Source organism: Periplaneta americana, chromosome 6 (genome assembly GCF_040183065.1).
Source record: "Periplaneta americana isolate PAMFEO1 chromosome 6, P.americana_PAMFEO1_priV1, whole genome shotgun sequence".
Taxonomy (NCBI): Eukaryota; Metazoa; Arthropoda; class Insecta; order Blattodea; family Blattidae; genus Periplaneta; species Periplaneta americana.
Genome location: NC_091122.1, coordinates 65,600,877 through 65,622,621, shown reverse-complemented (window position 1 = coordinate 65,622,621; position 21,745 = coordinate 65,600,877). Strand labels below are relative to the sequence as shown.

The window sequence follows — 21,745 nt, the reverse complement described above, 5'->3', positions numbered from 1 at the left end:
TATGCATTCATTTGCGAAGATGGTTAGACAGCTGACTTTAGAGTAACACATTTTTTATTAATAAATATATAGTTGAATCCAGAAATGCATATAGAATGTTAATTGGAAGACCTGAAGGAAAAAGACCTTCAGGGAGAACGAGACGTAGATGGGAGGATAATATTAAAACAGATTTCAGGGAGGTGGGATATGATGGTAGGGATTGGATTAATCTTGCTCAGGATAGGGACCGATGGCGGGCTTATGTGAGGGCAGCAATGAACCTCCAGGTTCCTTAAAAGCCATTTGTAAGTAAGTAAATGTTATTTAAATATGAATCAGCTAATTCTGTACGTGCAAAATTTATGAAGACATTTCCTGATCAACTGCCTCCTAACAGAACTGTAATTCACGATATTGTGCAAAGATTTTGATCTACTGATTCAGTACAAAAAAAAAAAAAAAAAAAAAAAAAAAAAAAAAAAAAAAAAAAAAAAAAAAAAAAAAAAAAAGTGAAAATGTTCATTTTTAACAGAGGAAAAACTAGACAAAATTACAAAATTAGAGCAAATTTTGAACGTACGCCAACAAAATCGCAAAGTTTACAAATCAGATCCTTACTCATTGGATGGGCCAAAGAAAACTAGCCGAACTTAATCCAGTTAATCAGAATATGCTTTCTCAATACAATGGCTGTTTAGCAGAGGAAAGACGACATTTCCAGCATCTTGTATAAGGTAAGATTTTATACAAGTGTTAGGAAGCTGAGACGAAGTATGGGCACCATCAAATGCAGGACGCTTAGTAGCCAAGAAGTAAAACACTGCTTGAACCAACAAGATTGATAAATAAAGCCTTGTATTAATCTCACTTAATGCATTCACAATACAAATCCTGTTACACCTTTACTCTACAGGTATGATACAATTCAGCCACTCAGGAAATTTTCTCCCCCTCCCTTAAGTTTGTGGCAGAGATCTGATATTTTCTGAATACTACTCTCTAAGGTTCTCATACAGGATGAGTCAGGAGGAAAGATACAAGGTGTGAGGGGTGATAACATTGGTGATTCTGAACAAAAAAGTTTATATGAACATATGCCCTGTTCTTAACAATATCTGACACACAGCTGTTTGAAAATCACGGGAATCAGTCTCATGTCCTTCATCAGCACTCACATGAGGACACAACCAAAACGACATTAAGTTGTAGTAGGATCAATGAAACATATCCTGGACTTTGGATCGGTCGCAGTGGACTCATTTCTTGGCCATCAAGGTCACCCGATCTTACTCCATTGGATTACTGTATGTGGAATTGACTACAAGTGCAAAGTGTAAACAAGGGACGAACTTTTCACTCGCATTTCCCATGCTAGTGCTCAAGTAAAGGAACATTCGAATCAGCTCAGATAAGCAACGGAGCAACTGTCTACAAGAACTGCAAAGTACATTAAAGTTGACAGTGGATTTTTTTAACATGTTCTGTAAAGAAAAGTACACAATTAAACGGAACATAAGTAACAATGTTTTAATTTACTACCACCTGCACTTTTTTCCGTTCCACACTGTTTCTCCGAAACCGTTAAGAACAGGACATATGTTCATATAAACTTTTTTGTTTAGAATCACCAATATTATCACTCCTCAAACCATGTACCTTTCCTCCTGACTCATCCTGTAATACAACAAAAAAAATTTAACTGCAAAGCAAATATATTTTAAAATTTATAATTATGAATATTTAAATTAAGCTCAATTTCGTCAGATATACAGTTATGGAATGACCCTTAAAAAAAGCCTGGCTAATTCTTTTATAATTTTCGGTATATCAGTATTGAAGAAACATGGTATATTTTCGTGAAATGTATCCATTCATGTATAAGGACTGTTTACTGTCATCTTTGTGCAGGAAATCTAAAAATATATGTCATGAAAGCTGTATCATTTGTAAGGCATTTTCAAGGTGTCACACTATGCAAATTAGCCAGTCATACTGTTAGCAATCATCTGCAATGTCAACTAAAACTTTTAAGTTTCAAATATCATAAATATATTACCAGTTGTACTCTTATTATCTTACATGAATATTAATGTTTCAAACTAAGACTCCATTTTGTAGTCCCATTCATTACGTCTTCATAATAAGGGCTGGCAATAAAATTGTAAAGATTCAAGAATTAAATAATACAAAAAATTAACATTACTATTAATCACTTGAACATTTTCCTAAGTCCTCAAATTATTATGTTTTTTAACTTATTTTGTGAACTACACTATTTTTCTTCTTCACATTTAGATAGTTCCTTCATTATGAAGTACTATAACTGTGAAACCAGTCATGTTAATGTTGTATAAAAATTTTTGCAATAAAATTACATTCATTTCTGTTTCAAGAAGCACAAAGGTTTCTTTAGCTTCACAATGAGCTGTAATACCTAACTCCATGAGATATTTCTGCTATTAGAAAAGTATAGAAACTAAAGCACTCAATTTCAGGAAAAATTACTTTGGGAGATGTGCATTGTGCAGGGGTCTTCTTATTATTAAGCTTCTTCATAGAGCGTCTATTTATAGTTTTAAAATCTTCTTCACAACAAAATATATGTGCAGGTATATATACATTCATGTATTCATAACAAACTTAAGCAAATCAACCATATAAATATGTAATATTATGAAAATTAAAAAAGTCTGGACTGATTGCCAGAGTAATCACTAACTTTTTTTTTAATTAAGAATTTTCAACATCACCTGATTCATCTTAGAATACACACTAAGTGATGACTAATCAAGCTGAAGGGAATAAAACAGATTTTACAAACAGAACTCGACTGAGGCAATAAAGTACAAAAAAAAATAATATTAACAATTATATATGTTTATGGTAATCTATCTTAACACAACATTTCACTGAACTTAGGTAATTACTCAAAATAGTCAATGTATGATATAAAACCATCAAGATGATTTCAATATTACACACACTCTGATAAACTATTCATAAAAAGTTTCTGAAAATAGAAACTGAAACTCTCGGTCTTACCTTTCAAACATCAGAATTTTGCCAATTGCCTTTAAAGAAATGTAGAGGTTTTGTTCTCAGGTATTTCCTTTGAAACAAAAAATGTATATGATCTTAATCACATATGCAACGTTATAACTTGTAGAATTGACAACACCCTGATAAACACTAAGCATGAAACATGCTCATATGATTAATGTCTCCCACATTACAAACCAACCAAGTCAGAACTGTAGTCTGCGACCCAAATCTAAAAATAGTTTGCTTTACAGTCTTAAAACACTGAATTTGGGCCACGACTTGATCTGATTTGTAATGCAGTACTCATCAAGGCATTCAGGCTCAGCACTTTGTTTTCGGCAAACTGTCCTTTATGTCTGAAACTGACATTTCTTTCTTTTCCAAAATTGGTTTTACTTTCATCAACTCAGACACTGTTTTAACCTTGGAAACACTCTCTTTTCTACTTGAAATTACTTTAGGTTTCAAACTAACCTCTCTTTTCTCTGTAACAGCCGTAACACTGATCTCTGGCTTCCTAGATAATATGATACCAGTTGGAGTCACAATTGTACAAGGTTTTAGAGAAGCAGCAGAGGACTGAACTGTCGAGTTTGTCTTTGGTAAAAAGGACACAGATATATTTGGTTGCGGCTGCATTGAGCTTTTGCTGCTGGGATGGGTTACATTTTTTTCCCACAAACTTGAACCATTTTCAGTTGCTAACGAACGAACATCACAAATCATAGGCTCAAATGTGGGACTGGGACTGTGTTGTTTTTGTTGCTGCTGCTGCTGTTGTTTTTGAAACTGTTGTTGATGAATTGCTTGAATTTGACGTATCTGCGACAAACCAGGCACTATGGAGAAAGATTTACCACCTGCTGTAACTTGGAGAATGTTCGGTATCCTTCTGTTCTGCTGAAAGTGACTTCCCGATGAAGACGATGTTGCTGTAGTGTCCACAACCACTTTTCGAGATGCAGAGGAAGTAGGGAGATGCGAGAAAGATGTGAACACCGGCATACGAGACTGGGTAGATGAAACTGCACTGGGACTGATAGTTGATACGGAAGAGAATGTAACTGGTCTGGGTGATATACTCATGCCAGACATCCCAGTAATAGTTATAGATCGAGACGGACCATCAGGACCTGCGGCAACTCCACCTCCTGTCTTTCGTTTCAGGGGGAGATCGATGATAGGTACTGGTGTGGTCGGAGGAGCTGGTGAAATGGTGGCAGAGTGACTTGCAGACGAGAAAGGAGAACTTAGGTGAACAAAAGAAGATGACGAATGACCTTCATAGGCACGAATACGGTTCTGAACACTGTTAATATAGTTCATAGCTCTGGAAGTAGCATTAGGAGCAAGAGTCAATTCTCCAGACCTCCAATACTTTTCCAGAAGGATAAGGTGACGGAAGAAGCTCGAATGATTGCCGTAAGGACGCTGAAGTTGCTGAAATAAACTCTTCGTGTCTTTATCAAACTGAATTGTAGCTGTGCACTTCTCCCAATCAGTTCGTTTGTTTACATTCTCTTCTTGTTTCTTGCCATGGAACTCGAAGTCTGCATGAAGTGGTAATTCTTCCTGCCCAGGATAGAATGGTCTGCTCAGCGAATCATGTACTGGAGTAACTTCGAGGCCATCTCGCTCTGGAAGAAGGATGGGCCCACTGTTTTGTCCGTCACTGTGACTGTAAGCCAAGCTGCCGATTTTTCCTCCACTGCTTAGTTTAAACTTTAACTTTGTTGGTTTCACACGCTCCAACTTTATGGATTGCTTCCGAGATGAACTAACATCATCAAATGAAACCGTATTTGAGGTTGAAGTTCCATTACCTAAACTACTGTAGTCGATCATTGGTGTGCTAGCACCTGACCTGTCAATAGGAGTGTCACCAAAATGATTTACATCAGCAACTGCTGTACTAAAGGTGTCTCCTGGCTGCTCCTCTGACTGAGAACTTGGTTCATATTTAGATTTGGTCCCACTATCGTCTTCACTATCTGCTCTGACAGTAGTTGATGAAATTTTGGATTTCCGAACTTTCTTTCTCCTAGGAGATTCTTCTGTTGTTTCATCATCCACGTCTTCTATATCATGGAAATGGAGAATCCTGTTTAAAAAAATACAAATAAAAATTATTTTAATATTTTTCTAAGGTGAAATACTGTAAGACTGATCAAAAACTTGTTACTTCAACTTCCTAATGCTATAAGTGAAGGTGTACTATAACTCGAATAATACAGATTTTCTTCAAATGCCAAAATTGATTTTGTTGAACAAGCTAAGAAATTATTGAACACTGGGAACACCTCTAAGAGAATTGGGCATTATAAAATGTCACTCGGGGTTATAACTTGAAGATGACAATGATGACGATGGTATAACGATATGATCAGGGCCTGGATATTGATGACATACCACTCTACTGCCTTTAGATAGAAGTTTTAGGCATGCATTTAAAAGTTCTGTTTGTGTCCCCCTCCCTATTTTTGAAATACATAATTTACAGATCTTTTTTTGTCATTTTTGAAGTCAAAATTGCTTTTTATAATGTTACACAGCGTTTCTGCTATATTTCTTTTTATATTCACTCTGTTCATGATGAAAATAACCTGGAAAATAATACTTAAACACTTTTTTTGTAATAAGTAAACCATGGTGCACAATTTTTCAATTTTTATAAGTCATTGAATTGAACTGAATTTAACGGAGAGGGGCACTGTGGCTCAGCAATGCGACCTGTTAAGGTCTATTGCGCTAACCCTCTGGTGATGCATTCCCAAACCCACACCCGCTGACCACACTAAGGCTCTCTGTGTGCCCAGGTTTCGAGCAGGCAACGTCACTTGTCCCTAGGCCAGTACTCTCCATGTGTCACCAGCTGCCATTCGAGGAATGCTATGGAATGATAACAAAATGGAGACGGAATGATGTAAATGCCTAATTTGGGGAAAAATGGGAGAACTCTGGAAAAACCCCCAACTGTGACGTTGTCTGCCAGAAGTGTCACTATGGATTTTTTCAATGACACCACAGCCACCACAGAGTTTATAAGTCCATCTGAGAAATGACAGGAAAGAGTGCATTTGATTGATAAATCCAAAATAAGTGTAATCAAAAGAACAAAAACACTAGAGTGTGTTTAAAATAAATCAAAGTTTTTTTTTTTTTTCATTCTTGATTACACTCTCTTAACACTTAATATCACTGATGAATTATTAAGTTATTTGAATAAAATAAATGACTTCACTGTGTTAATATTTAAATTGTGGTGTTATTTTACTTGACTGACTAGTTTTGATGTATTTAAAGATAAAACACACATGTTAGGTCAATTATACAGTGTTCATAAATTTGATAAGAAACAGTGAAGATTATATATTACAGTTATATGAACACTAATAAATATAATATAATTATTAAAGAAATTAGTAATAGTCAGACATGTTTCGGAGATGCTTCTCCATCTTCAGTGACTATTTACCACGACGAATGGTTCAGGTGATCGAACCGCGTTGTTGCTTGGCTTAAAGGAGACTGACTGAGATGGGGGAAAGAACAGAAATTACCATTTTTTTGAAAGGCCTCATTTAAGCAGGTTTTATTAAACCAAATTTTTCTTATTTAAAAGTTCTATTTTAAGATGTACGTCGTAGTAAAAATTGACCAATTTTTCTTCACTAGCTTTTTTTTCATATTTAAAGATAAAACACACATGTTAGGTCAATTATACAGTGTTCATAAATTTGATAAGAAACATTAAAGATTATATATTACAGTTATATGAACATTAATAAATATAATATAATTATTAAAGAAATTACATTTCTGTTCTTTCCCCCATCTCAGTCAGTCTCCTTTAAGCCAAGCAACAATGCGGTTCGATCACCTGAACCATTAGTCATGGTAAATAGTCACTGAAGATGGAGAAGCATCTCCAAAACATGTCTATTACTAATTTCTTTAATAATTATATTATATTTATTAGTGTTCATATAACTGTAATATATAATCTTTAAGGGGACACGACTATATTTTGGAACTTTTTTCCTATTTGACCAATCTTTTTCAAATTTGGAGAAAAAGTTTAATATGCACATGGAAAGTAACATGCAAAATTTCAGCTCATTAGATCCAATACTTTTCAAAATAAAAAATATTTCAATTTTTAATCAATCATTAATTGCAATATTACTTTTAATTATCATTTTTTATTTGTTGGCTTTGTGCATTTGACTGTGACTTCTCAATGAATAGGGGAAGAATTCTGCGTATTGATTTAGTTCTGTCACGTAAATTAGTGTAGAAATTTTAAGTTGAGTGTCTCCTTAATGTTTCTTAGTTTTGATGTAGTTCTCTGAATTTTCAAAAGGAGAATTCAGAGGATGATAATGCATTAAGTTAAAATGTTTTTTTTTATGTTTTTTTAATACAATACAATTAATATAAATCATGTCAGATACAGAAGAGTATCTTCCGAAATACATCATAATTATTTCCTTCATGTCCTGCTGCTAACAGATCCCACACAACAAGCAGGCAGGTTCTGAGAATGCCACCCACAAGTGCAGATATTAGAGCATATTGAGCATTTAGTTCTGATTCTCATCCATCTTGGGAGTTACTAAACTGTGCTTTCGTTCAAATTTGTGTTTTTGGATTAGGTATTGGAAGGTCACTGCATCGTAATATGTGTCTTCAGTTAAAATGTTTTTTCACGTTATAATGGTAAACTCTAAGTATATATTACAGGAATGAGTGCTTATGTATGACGAGTATATAAAAACAGAGTCAGAAAAGAAAGAAGACGAATTTTTAAGATTCTGATGTGTGCTATGCTCTAAGTGCTCAAAGAATGACATCTGTTTTTCGTTAGGGACACAATTCTGAAAGATGCAGGTAACAAAAACTGAATCTACTTATTCAAAACCTTGACCTTCTGCTTTCTTCCAACAGGACTCTGCTACTGCCTATACAGCTGCAGCTTGATGCTTGAAGATAAAGTTATCAGTGTCGTGCTATAAGCACTGCATTACTCTAATTTGACCCCTGAAAGTTTAGATGGAGAAACCTAAAAAGACAGTGATTACAAAAATAATCCCCACATGTTAGAGAAACTAAAGGACAATATGTGGAGAAAAATAATATATATTTCAAACATTACATTTCTCCAAGTGAAAACAATTTTTTATAAAGGCGTCAAGAATGCAAATGTGCAAATAGGCAACATTTTCAGCAATATCTATAGCTAAGTTGCATCCCAAGTTTGCTCTATTTTCTGGACTCACGCAGTCAGCTTTCCTGGAAGTATGGTGTGGCCTACTGGAGGTGTTGGAAGCAGGACATGATAGAAATTATTGCACCAATCTTACCTTTTGAAGAAAGCCATGTTAAGATTTTTTATTGTTCTTAATCCACTGCCAGTAAACACATTCAACTATTTAGGAACAGCTAATACAAGGGAGAGAAGGATATCAATAACAAGCCACACAATTAAAAAAAGTAACAAGTCATAATAAATAGCATATTTAAACCAAGGGCAGCATTAAGGGAAACTAGAATCAAACTATACAACACTCTGGCTCTTCCTACTGTTCTACATGGCAGTGAACCTTTCTAATATCAAAGCAGCAGACTAATCAATAGTTAGAGCAGCAGAAAAGAGATTCATGGAAAATAGCTAGTTACTCTTAGTCAGACAACAACACTAATGTAGGAATTGCAGAATTATGGTAAAAATGGGGGGAAGAGGAATTAACTGTATTAAAAAAAGTTCTTAGGAAAATATTTGGGGCTGAAAGGGATGAAGTTACAGGAGATTGGAGAAAGAAATGCACACATTGTATTCTTCACCTGATATAATTGGGAATATTAAATCCAGACGTTTGAGATGGCAGGGTAAGTAGCACATATGGGCGAATCCAGAAATGCATACAGTGTTAGTTGGGAGGCCGGAGGGAAAAAGATCTTTGGGGAGGCCGAGACGTAGATGGGAGGATAATATTAAAATGGATTTGAGGGAGGTGGGATATGATGATAGAGACTGGATTAATCTTGCTCAAGATATGGACCAATGGCGGGCTTATGTGAGGGAGGCAATGAACCTCTGGGTTCCTTAAAAGCTGTAAGTAAGTAAGTAAAAGGAAACTATCGAAATGAAACATTAATACAGATATCAACAACAGAAAGGCAGACATCCTGCTAGAAGCAAGCAAAACTAAACATCAATATAAGTAAGGAATTTAATAATTATATAATCTCAATGATAAAACTATGAAATCTAGGAAAAATTACTCTGGACACATTACTAGAAAACACCCTTGAAACTATTTCTAAAAATAATGAATACATGACGTTTCAAGTGCAGCAAATAAACAGTACAGTGGAGTCCAAATCTCCTTACGTTTCTCGACAGCCAATAATGTGCAAGCATGACATTGTCAAACCTACAAATCTAGTGATGCGTGTTCCTCCGAACCTGCCCTGGCAGGAGGGATGAAGAACTGTTTTCAGAACATGGGAAGAGTGATAGTAGGAGAAAGAAGAATAAAGTACATAAGATTTGCTGATGATATGGCGATGATAGCAGAAGAGGAGATGATACTCAGTGATATGCTATTTAAGCTAAATGATAGCTGTGAGCAGTATGGAATGAAGATAAATGCCAACGAGACGAAGACCATGGTCATACAGGAAAAGTAAAGAAGGTAAACTTGGCAATTCTAAATGAGGTAGTCAAAAGGAGGATAGCAATGGCCAAGGAAGCTTTTAATAGAAAAAAAGAGCATCTTCTGCGGACCTCTGGAGAAAGAACTAAGGAAGAGACTAGACTAGCAAAGTGCTTTGTGTGGAGTGTAGCATTGTCTGGGGCAGAAACATGGACATTACGACGAAGTGAAGAGACGCGACTAGAAGCATTTGAAATGTAGATATGGAGAAGAATGGAGTGTGTGAAATGGACTGACAGAATAAGAAATGAAGCTGTGTTGGAAAGAGTGGGTGAACAAAGAATGATGCTGAAACTGATCAGAAAGAGAAAAAGGAATTGGCTGGGTCACTGGTTGAGAAGAAACTGTCTTCAGAAGGATGCACTGGAAGGAATGGTGAATGGGAGAAGAGTTCAGGGCATAAGATATCAGATGATAGATGACATTAAGATATATGGAACAAATGCGGAGACTAAGAGAAAGGAAGAAAATAGGAAAGACTGGAGACTGCTGGGTTTGCAGTGAAAGACCTGCTCTCGGGCAGAACACTATGAATGAATTATTTAATAACACATTTTTATATTATATTTACTCGATTAGTATACTTTGTCTTAGGGCAGACCATGAAATGTATGGTAAGTTTAAATAAATATATAGATAGATAAATAAATAATAACAAACCAGCTGCTATAACTTTTAAACAACTAACTTTTACTCGTGCCTAATCAAGTGCTATGAAATACTTGGCACTTTATTTCATTTTATTTAAAAAAAGTCTTGTTGCTTCAGTTTCAATTAGTTATAATTTTATTGTAACAATCGAACAAATCAATAAATTGAAGCATATAAACATAGTTATATTATTAATTCACAATATAGGCTTATCCAATTTAAAGTAGGTACAAAAACAAAAATCTACAGAGAAATGAGTGCAGGAAGGCTGGTAGTTATGTGACTTTAGTGACATAATGACAATATCATCGGCTTACAAGCAAAACACATTACGTAAATAATACTACCTCTGAGAAAAAGGCGTTTTGAAAGCTCTTGACAAAACTGAATCCTCAAAATATTATTTTTAGTAATTTATTTCTCTTTATGAGTAATTTCCCAATTCTAAGTTTACACACAATATACATAATATTATATATGCCTTTTCTTCACAAGTATTATTTTTAACTTAATGTGTTTTGCTTGTAAACCGATTATATATGCCGGAGCTTGTATATTTTACTGTCCTTGTCTGACAGCTAATCACTCTTCAATCTGCGAAGTAGCTTGAACTCGAATAAATCAAAGTTTTTGAATCAGAAGATTTACCATAAAATGGGGATGTCTACTGTAGTAAACAGTATTTTTAACACAAAGCTTGCAAGAATGCATGGTACGCCCACAATTTGTTTTGTCATTCACACTCCCTCATGTGGAAGGTCTGGTAACAAAAGTGGAGCATGGAAGGAGGAGGAGATGGAGAATGAAGGCATTGACATGGACCACCCATGATTGAAACACATTGTAAACTCTCATTAAAATCTATAGTTTTCCCTTAAAACCTTCATTTTGTTGCATGTTCTTTTCCTTTATCTTAGCCAAATTCCAGGAAGTTGCCTGCTTTCTCCGAGATTTGCAGGGCAGACATTGAAACATGGTGACTAATTTTTAAGATGTTCTGGTGCAAGTACAGTGAATAATATTTAAATGTCATTTTCTTTTAATTTTAAATGTCATTTTTCCACTAGTTTAAGGGCATTTTAATGATCATTTTAAGTGGATTTTATGTCATCAACATCCGCCCCCTAGTGACCAAATTTTCAAACTGCTATTGAAAACAACAATTTCAGTTTGTATCATAAACAAACCTCAAAATCTGCAACACTTGAGAAAAGTGACTATCTCTATTAGAGATCAATTATGGCTGGCCATATTGTCACAATCCACAGTTTGAAGCCTGCTGATTAAATCAATAAATGTATTAATAGGCTTTTACCTTTTTCTGTAGCCCTGAAAGAACAGTTTATGGTTTCCAGCCAGCAGAGATGGATCTTTGTATTTCAGTCGCACAGACGAAAAGTAACGACACAATTTGCACAGGAACAGTTTATCTGACAGTTGCACAGGAATTCCATCACTAGCAAGAGCAGTGTTCAACTCGTGTACTTCTGGTCCAAGAGGGTACATGTGGTTGCGGGTGAGTCGGCGTTTGCAAATTCCACATACCATGAAGTAATCAACCCAGGAGTAATGCTTTGGGCATAATGGGAAAGGCAAATGTTGAGGCATCTTATCCATGTCAATGGGAACCTGCAGATAAAACCAGATATTAGAATAGTCCTCCATGCAAAATTTCATGTACAAAGAATATGCTTGGATACCATGCCAAATTAGCAACATGATTAAAGAAAATAACAAATCCTGCTAGAGTGAAGGCCATCATTTCAGAAACACATTAAAAATAATAATAAAAGAAAAAAGTATAACCCCTTGTATAGAAATCTCTAATTTTTTTCCCTTAAATTCAGATTTATTTTTAAAGGGGGTTATCACTCAATATAAGAAAGGAAAGACTGATGGCCGGTTTGTCCAAGTATTGTTAGAACACTTAACGACTGTTAAACCTTCAACAGTTTGTTAAATACAGTTTTTCCATTTCTTCAACACCAGTTTGGCTTAACAGTTCTTAACCATTTGTTAACTTTAAATGTAGGATTTCAGGCTGTTAACTCATTTAACAAACAGTTAAACATGGCGGATAACACCACAGCTGTTCAGACAAAAGTTGTGAAAATAACATGTTACGTTTCTCTTTGAGGAATGTTTAGAGTAAGGGCCGGTTTCACCAAGCTTCAGTAAATCAGTTCAAATGAAACATTAACTAGTACTGAACATTAAAATATTTACACGAATACGTTTATAATACAGTGTGCGCTGTCTCCGCAGATTTCAAGCCCAGCAGCTATATGTGCCTCGTCGCGCTAATCACGTCATGACTCTCCGGTGGAGCAGTCAGTAGCGAGTTGGCATGCCATTCCAGGGCCCCGTCTTCGATTCTTGGCGGGAACAATTTTTTTTATTAATGTAACTAATTTTTATACATGTTACCTTTCTTCATTTTTTTAATTTTCTGTAGTGGAACAAATTATTTCGCAACTCTGGCTTCACTAGGAGAATTTAAAAAACTTTTGGGAGATCACTTTTCTTCCCGAAATAAAACTAAGATAAACACACAAATTAAAGAAAAATAAAAGAAATACACATGTGGATCTAATACATTGTCCACATGCCACCGGCGTCTATCACTGCCTGGCATTTTCGGGGCATTGAGTCCACCAGATCGCGGAAATAGTTCTGATCCTTAGCGAAATCTTCTCAGGTAGCCAGAACTTGATCCCAGAACTGATCTGGATTTTGAGGTGGGATGTCTCGATATTTTTCAATCCTCCTCTTTTTTCATGCTTTTCCGTGAACCGTCTTTGAATGTTTATGGCGGTGTGCGCGGGGTGATTATCTTGCTGGAAAATTAAATTTCCATCGGAAAGAAAACTATTATAAATTCCAAGAATCCAGCTCTTTCGCTTCTGTTTTAAAGCCAGTGCAAACATATCTTATCGCTAGCTATAATATAATTCTAATAAATGAAAGTTAATATACCAATTAAGTTTTTTTATGTTTCAAATGCACATTATGTATTAATTTACTAATATTTCTTAGGTAACGGTATGTAGTTATAATAGGCTAATCACTTTCATGTCTTAAAATAAAACTCAGTTGTATGTTACCTAGTTGACTAGTTTCAACTTTGTCTCAGCCGTTTTTATGATATTCTAACCTATGATCAGTTTTTTCTAAAATTTTGAGTACCGGTACCACGATCTTCGTGACGCAGTATCTTTTGTGAATTTTTGTGTCATTCAATTAATTTTCAAAATGATCGGTTTTTAAATGGTTAACATTATCTCCATTTGACTCTTAATTTTCGAGCAGTTCCAGATATAACAATTCTGCGTCGAAACGTTCCGCCATTTTATATTGCAACTAATGAATAATTAAAAATTTAAAGATGGAAATTTCTATCACTAAATTTAATGATAGTTTTACTGGTTCGTTAGGCTAAAGATGCTTGGTGAGATATAAAAATGATTTAATGAACCAGTAGGCTAATAATATACGGAAGATAATCTTTATAAGTCAACTGATTATCATACTGACGCTTATTTCGATGCTTAGCTATTATCCATTTAACATTGAGGAAATGTGCGATCTCAACGTGGCAGGAAATTGAAGTCAGATTTGAATATCCTACAAACAGAAATAGGCCACTTGTTCCAATTCACCAGCTACTATTAACTCTAGATTCTATGTTACTGGCTCTTCAACTATAGCCGATGTCAATAGTGCTTCAAAATACGCAGTGAGTAAATAATAAAATGTTTCAGCAGCAATTGCTTCTTTAGGACGAAATTACAAATAATTTATACATGGACCTGAATTAGAGAATTTTATATGATACGGAATTCTCCTCGGGGTTTTGTGTACAGTTGACTACATACACATTCGTGTAATTATTGTCACCTAGTGGTCATAATACTGAGATTTTTCTAAACAGAAATTCATATTTAGCATTATAAAATATAACCATACTTATAATAATAATTATTATTCAATAGTAGTCAATGCAACTTTCATTTATCAACTCTCTGTACTGTATGAATCATGGCAACTGTAACAGGTTACGATTTTATACATGTTTCATGACTTACTCTACAGTACAGAATTTAAATAATAATATCAGCCAATAAGAAGTTGTCTTACATATGCAAAATCATTACCAACTGCTGTTGAGTAGTTAGAATAGTATTAACGACAGTTAAAGTTAAGTGTAGGTTATTTTAAACAAAATTGTGTTGGAAAAATGGAAAACATCTTAACAAAACGTTAAAAATAAACCAGCTGTTAATTTAACATTTGTTACGCCAAATTAAACATTACTTGGAAAAACTGGCCATGAGACTAGAAATTAAAACACTCTTAGGCCATGTAACTATATTAAATTTACATAATCTTAAATGTACTATTAGCAAACACACACTAATATCAATAAAGATTTTCAAATACACAATACTATAGCCGCGACGCTGTTATTCCCGGTGTGACTCCTCCTCTTTGCTTACGTCTTAGGAAGTGAAGGCTCTATAAAGTCTAAGTAGGTAGTATCGTTCACCATTTTTATTCTTTCGTTGCCGAGCTACCATACGAGGAATCTATTTGCTACACCGTTAAACATTATCATGTCGTAGCTCCTATGATAATAAATCAAACGCACTGTAATTCAGCAAATAATTGAGCGGCAAATAACGTCTTCGTGTGCTTTCTGCGAACGCCAACGAAAGAGCCAAAATGGCGGGCGATTATATTAAGTATTTATCGAGCCTTAAGAAATGAATAAGTTTTCCTCAGCAAATCACAAGACGCACACATTTTAAATGTAGCCGACCTGCAACGCGATTGGCTGCCGGAAATTAGAGCGACGGGACTATATATTTTCCAAAACCACAATAACAATTTTACAAGCATACTTATCTCAATAATGCATATTACTAATTAAAATGTATCAGTATCTCTCTACTAGTGTTACACTGATGTAATCATACACATTAATCACAAGTGTTTGGATCAGGTTTGGTATTTCACTAACACTGGTTGTGTATTTGCAAATCCATCAAAATGTATAGTATTCTTTGAAATTAGGATTTTCCTTAAAAGTGGGACTCAAGTACATTGCTTTCATGGTAGTTCTTTCAGGACTTCTGATGATATCATTCCCTAAAAACGGGAATGTTAAAACAAAATTTCACTTGTATGTATAAAGTGCCAGGAAAGGTGCTATATATTTTAATGGAGAAATTGAAGCTACTTATACAAAGTTTAATTCGTTTAAGAAGCTTCTTCTTGAAGTTATCTTGAGTAAAACAGTCCATGTGAACATAGATCCATTATTCAACAATTATTGTATATTATAACAATTTGATTCTTACAATTGGTAGTAGGCCTAATATTTGTTAATTTTAAAAAATGCTCGCAAAAGCATTATTTAATTAAATCACAAGGGTACGTTTGTAACATAGAAATTTAAATGATACCGGTATTTTTCTTAGATATGCATAATATTTTTGTGTCTTTTAATCTATTACACTTTTCTACGTCATTCTACTTTTGACCAATAAAACGGTACGAAAGGACGTGTTTCAACCAATCATGGCTGTTTATCGCTACAATTTTATCACTTCCCTAGCATATGTTTGCTTTTACTACTTCCCTAGCATTTGTTTCTTTGTTTGCCAACATTTCAAAATGCAAATTCTTAACATATACTTTTACTACGTCATACTAATTTTGACCAAAAAAACAGAACGAAAGGATGTTTCAACCAATAATGGCTGTTATCGCTACAATTTTATCACTTCCCTAGCATTTGTTTCTTTGTTTGCCAACATTTCAAAATGCAAATTCTTTACGGTACTATGAAACATGCTTTGTGATCGTCATTTGTTTCCTGCATAGATAGTAACTAAAAATGGCAGCTCCGTTTAAACATTCTGGTGAAGCTAACATTAGTGAAACAGAATTTTAGTAAGTCAATTAATACCCATTTTATTTTATTACAGTACTTTATTTCTTCTAATTTTCATATACTTTCTTCCGTTTTTTATCACCTCCCTACCATTTGTTTCTTTGTTTGCCAACATTTCAAACTGCAAATTCTTTACAGTACTATAAAACATGCTTTGCGATCGTCAACTGAAAATGGTGGCTCTGTTCAAATGTTTTGGTGAAGCTAACATTAGTGAAATAGAATTTAATAAGTCAATTGATATTTTATATTAGAGTACTTTATTTCTTCTAATCTTCATATACTTTCTTCTAATCATGTAAGTCAATTAAATCCCACTCGAGTTTTTATTTTCTCTAGATAAATCAAAACCTCTAGTGAGATTAACGTTGAAAAAAGTTTTTTTTATCATTTTGTTAAAAAAAAGAACATAAAAATAATTAATGACTTATCAATGATACGTCTGTACCCCAATTATCCAAGATTATGATTTCAGAGGAATCTATAGATTTAATTTGATTTTTAAATGCAGATGGCTGCAAAGTATAAATTCTATAGGTGAAACAAATGATTGTAGAGCACGTCCACAACTACCCATGCAACATTAATTGATAAGGCTACAGATGGAGACAGTTGAAGGTCCACAGCAACGCAATTGACCGCCATTGTTATTCCATTCAACATGCTTGGGATAGGAACATTTAAAGCAAAACTCAATTTAGGAAAGTGTCCATGGCCCTTAAAATTAAAAATATTTGACTCTGATTTAGACTACATAAGCTATATTCATTCCCTTACAACTGTATATGTCAAATAGCGTGCGCTACAATACAATGGCTGATTTGTCGGCATTTCTGGTGCAAGGGATTGCGGTACTCTGGATATCCACGGACTCTGGTCCAGAGAAGTTGTTTCTAGCATACTGCCAGTAGTGTATAGGTCACAATTCTTTTTTTTTTCCATACCGTATTAAGTGGGAGAACAATGATAGCGTGGGCACATATTCTTTCCATTTGTAACAAAAATTTGGTAAACCTATAGAAACCTGGTTCAAAATGATATACATCTGGAAATTGGAAATAAGTATTTGCAATTGAACACATGTTCACAGAAACTTTCTAACGGGGCTCTAGAAACCAGTGAGATTATCATAAATACTATGATGCAAAAAAAACACACACAGAAAGATTTTACTGTGACAGACCACAGCACTGAATACTAATCAATACCTTTTTAGCAATACTCCGTTTCAACTTGATAAGCCACTTCCTTCTGACATGATGGTGAGCAATTTGTGAACAGCCTTGGACACAGCATACTGATTTCAGTGCAGCAGTGCTGCGGTGATGCTGTCCACGCTTTTTTGGTTTGTACGATGGACAGTTTGCTTTACGATCAACATGACGGAAGCATGCATCACACAGGCATGAATCAGCTGTCAGATGTGTTTCCGCTAAACAAACACAGAAAAAGAATCTGAAACACTATGTATAACAGAAGAAAATTATAAATATTCTCATTTTGTTTTCAGATGACAAAAATATTTATTTTCTAAGAACAAATCTTAAGATAATTAAATTTTAGGATCCATAATTTAATAATTATGAATGTATTCTACTCCATACAGCTCTATGAAGCCAAAATGAACAAAATGCCTTTACCATGAAGGGTAGAAAATGTAATGTTTATTAAAAAAAATATGTGAAACGTACTGTCTATCACACTTTTTTTTTTATTTTGCTTATTTCTCTCGTGCAGATTTAGCCTATTTTTCAATGTAAACTAAAACTTTTTTTAAATATGCAATTCCATTTTACTTTGGCATTGGTAACATTTTCTAAATTGTCTGTACTTAAGGTTTCACTACACTTGAAATTACAGTAAAACCTCGATAAGACGAGCCCAATTATTACGCTATCCCATGTAATACGCTTTTTTTGTCCGGTCCCTGCACATTTCATATATAATGCCTTTATAAAATACCCCGTTTGTTGCACTCTAGTCCCGCATAATACGCTGATTTTGTGGAATATTTTCGATGTAATTTTCAGCCATGTACTGTAACAGCAATGAAACATCTTGGTCTTTGAACTCACTGCTGCCATTAACCTGAAAAGTATTGGTATTCGACCCTTTACTTGCGCATTTAAACCTTCATACTTCATACCTTAGTATACCCCACCCTCTTGTTAAGCTCCCTTATTCGACTCCTTATCTGCGTGGTTGAAGCCTACATAGTTACTCGTACAATATCTCACCCTCTTGCTAACCCTCTCTCTCAAACAACATTCCTCACTCGGCCGTAATAAAATTTTGGAAATTTTTGCTGGGCAGTTTGATGTCCTTTTGTGTATTGAAGTGTACGTGAATGGGATTACAATGAGTGTTAAACGAAAAGCGCTTTCTGTGTCGCAAAAATTGGAAATCTTACGAAAGTACGATGAGAACAGTACTCTTACTCAGAAACAACTCCCTGATGCATTAGGAATCCCATCATCAATATTAAGAATGATAATAAAAAATCGCGACTCAATCACTACAGCTGCGACGTTGGGAGGATGTAATCGCAGAAACTGAAGTGTAATAAACATGAGGACTTGGAGAACACACACACAGAAAAAAACTATAAATGGCCTTTTTCGAAAGAATTAAGTACAGTACATATTGTAAATGTCTTTGACGTAGAGTATAGTAATTATATAATGGAGTACAACTGTATTACCTTTCATGAATCATGTATTTCAATAAAGAAAAATGCTAATAGATACTGTATATATACTGTTTTCGCTGTAAGAAAAATCCTACTGTAAACATAAGCACATTGCTGTCATACCCGTCATTGGCTCCCAGTCGAAACACTCACATGACACAGGAAAATATAGTTCGTATTTGGAAACCATAATCTTGTATTATTTGAAAATAAAAAATTGAATTCTAGTTGTTAAATACGATGAAACATTTAACTTCACTCATATGTAAAACGCTATGTAAAACAAAAGCTACTTTTATATTTTGTTATTTACTATGAACACGGATGAACAGTAATACCGAGGTAGTCTGTTCTTGTAACAAGCTGGCGTCACTTGAGCTCCTAGTTGTTCACGTAAGCACGTGGTACTGAAGTATGGCTTCTGTACCCTCAACTGCCCATTGTGAAGATGTAAGACTTAAAAATAATTTAATTGCAATAATTATAAAGTAAATGTCTCCTAAGCAAACGAATGCATAGTAGTGAGGTTAGGCCTACTTGATGAGTAACGGGAAATGTTTAACATGAAACAGAATGTACAACAGTAGGCGGGAACACGTACTGAGAATCTATGGCGCCAAACAGCGGCCAATGAAGCCTCACTTCAGTCACGTGCTATTGTTTACATTAGGATTTTTCTTACAGCGAAAAGATTATAAGTCAAAATTAGTATACCCACCTAATATGCAGTTCCGGTTAATACGCGTTTTACACCCGGTCCCTTGAACAGCGTCTTATCAGGGTTTTACTGTATTACTTTCGAGAAAACTGAAGAAAAGCTTTGTGTAAGCAATCAGAACTTCTCTGTAGAGAAATAACTCTTAGCATCTGGAGAAGTCGAAAAAAAAAAATGAAAGAATTTTATTTACAGATATCACTATTCAACTGTTACATACCCTGAAGTATCTTTTGCTGTCGTTCAGTACTCTTCAATTGTGCCACATGACACGGAGTATCCAGAGAGCCGAACTTGCCAAAACAATAGCTGCATACATCAGAGCACAAACGACCTGGGTGTATGGAGAATGATGAACTTTTCTCTGGTATTACCAAATTAGTACTCTGCTTTGTGCTGCAAGCAAAACAAAGGTTATGTTATAACTAGGGGGCGGATGTTAATGAAAAGTCATCTTCTTATTATTCACATTAGGACGATGCCTATTAATATTGAAATCCTTTCTATGTTAATATCAACGTAAAAAATTAATTTCTTATATTGCATTTTTTTTAATTTTTCGACGTTTTTGAACTAATAGGTCATTTTTATATGTATATTTTTCGGCATTCTTTGGTCATTTTTAATACTTTGAAGAACTTTTAGATCATCTGGAATGCATTTTAGATTGAAAATTCAACTGTGAGATCGTAACAGGCCGTTTGGCCTAATACTTGAAGGGAAGAAGAAGAAGGAATGCATTTTACTTTCTTCTTTACCGATAGATCTGTTAAATCTTTTTCTAAGCAATTAGGTTAGTAGTAATTACATACAGAATAAGTGAATAACAGTAAAGTTTGAGTTTTATAGTTTGAAACAAACTATAAAGACCATCCCTCATTACACACACAACGGAAGTAATATAAAATGCTTGACAACAGCTTAGTTTAAGTGAGGGCTTTGACTGCTACTGTTCTTTTGTCGGTATGAGGGTGTCTTTAGAATTTATGTTTGGAAGGGGGGAAACTTTCACCATGTCCTGGACAGGACATTATGTCCCCATGGAAGGAAATTTTATTTTATTGTGTTATTTTACGACGCTGTATCAACATCTTAGGTTATTTAGTGTCTGAATGATATGAAGGTGATAATGCCGGTGAAATGAGTCCGGGGTCTAGCACCGATAGTTACCCAGCATTTGCTCATATTGGGTTGAGGGAAAACCCCGGAAAAAACCTCAACCAGGTAACTTGCCCTGACTGGGATTTGAACCCGGGCCACCTGGTTTCGTGGCCAGACGCGCTGACCGTTACTCCACAGGCGTGGACTGGAAGGAAAGGGACAGTATTTTTAACACAAAGATTGCAAGAATGCAAGCTTCACCCACAATTTGTTTTGTCATTCACACTCCCCCATTGGAAGATCTGGTAACAAACGTGAAGAACGGAAGTAGGAGATGGAGAATGAAGGCACTGACATGGACCACCACCGATTCTAACACACTGTTAACACTCATTAAAATCTATAGTTTTCCCTGAAAACCTTAATTTTTTTGCATGCCCTTTTCCTTTATCTTAGCCAAATTACAGAAAGTTGCCTCCTCTCTCCGACATTTGAAGGGCAGTCATTGAAACAAGGTGACTAATTTTTAAGAAATTGTGATGCGGGTATTTTGAATAATATTTAAATGTCATTTTCTTTTAATTTTATGTCATTTTTCCCTTAGTTTAAGGGCATTTTAATGATCATTTTAAGTAGATTTTTAGGTCATCAACATCCGCCCCCTAGTTATAACCATTATATTACAATCCAGGTTAATTTTCAATGTATACATGTATGATCTTTCTGAATTACTCATATGTTAGTCTGGCCAGAGATGGAGGTATCTAAAAGAAGTTATTTGTTAACTTTAATGATAAGTGATAATCGAGGGTGATAGTAAAGCATTGAATTTTGAAGTGGCAATACATGACAAAGGACTTTGGGGTTTGTTTCCCTTCAGAAGGAAATTG

At 34.8% G+C, this 21,745-nt stretch overlaps 1 protein-coding gene across 2 annotated transcripts in view; it reads right to left on the bottom strand.

Annotated features, from left to right (window-relative positions):
• Positions 1 to 540: 540 nt before the first annotated feature.
• east (enhanced adult sensory threshold) overlaps positions 541 to 21,745 on the bottom strand; it is a 56,236-nt gene continuing 35,031 nt past the window's right edge. For both annotated transcript variants that reach the window (XM_069828252.1, XM_069828254.1), the window contains 4 exons: positions 19,975 to 20,150; positions 17,559 to 17,782; positions 11,710 to 12,023; positions 541 to 5,125 (listed from right to left, as the gene is read on the bottom strand). In XM_069828252.1, coding sequence (XP_069684353.1) covers positions 3,346 to 5,125; positions 11,710 to 12,023; positions 17,559 to 17,782; positions 19,975 to 20,150 — 2,494 coding nt within the window. In that variant the 3' untranslated portion in view covers positions 541 to 3,345. The remainder of the gene's footprint in view (positions 5,126 to 11,709; positions 12,024 to 17,558; positions 17,783 to 19,974; positions 20,151 to 21,745) is intronic.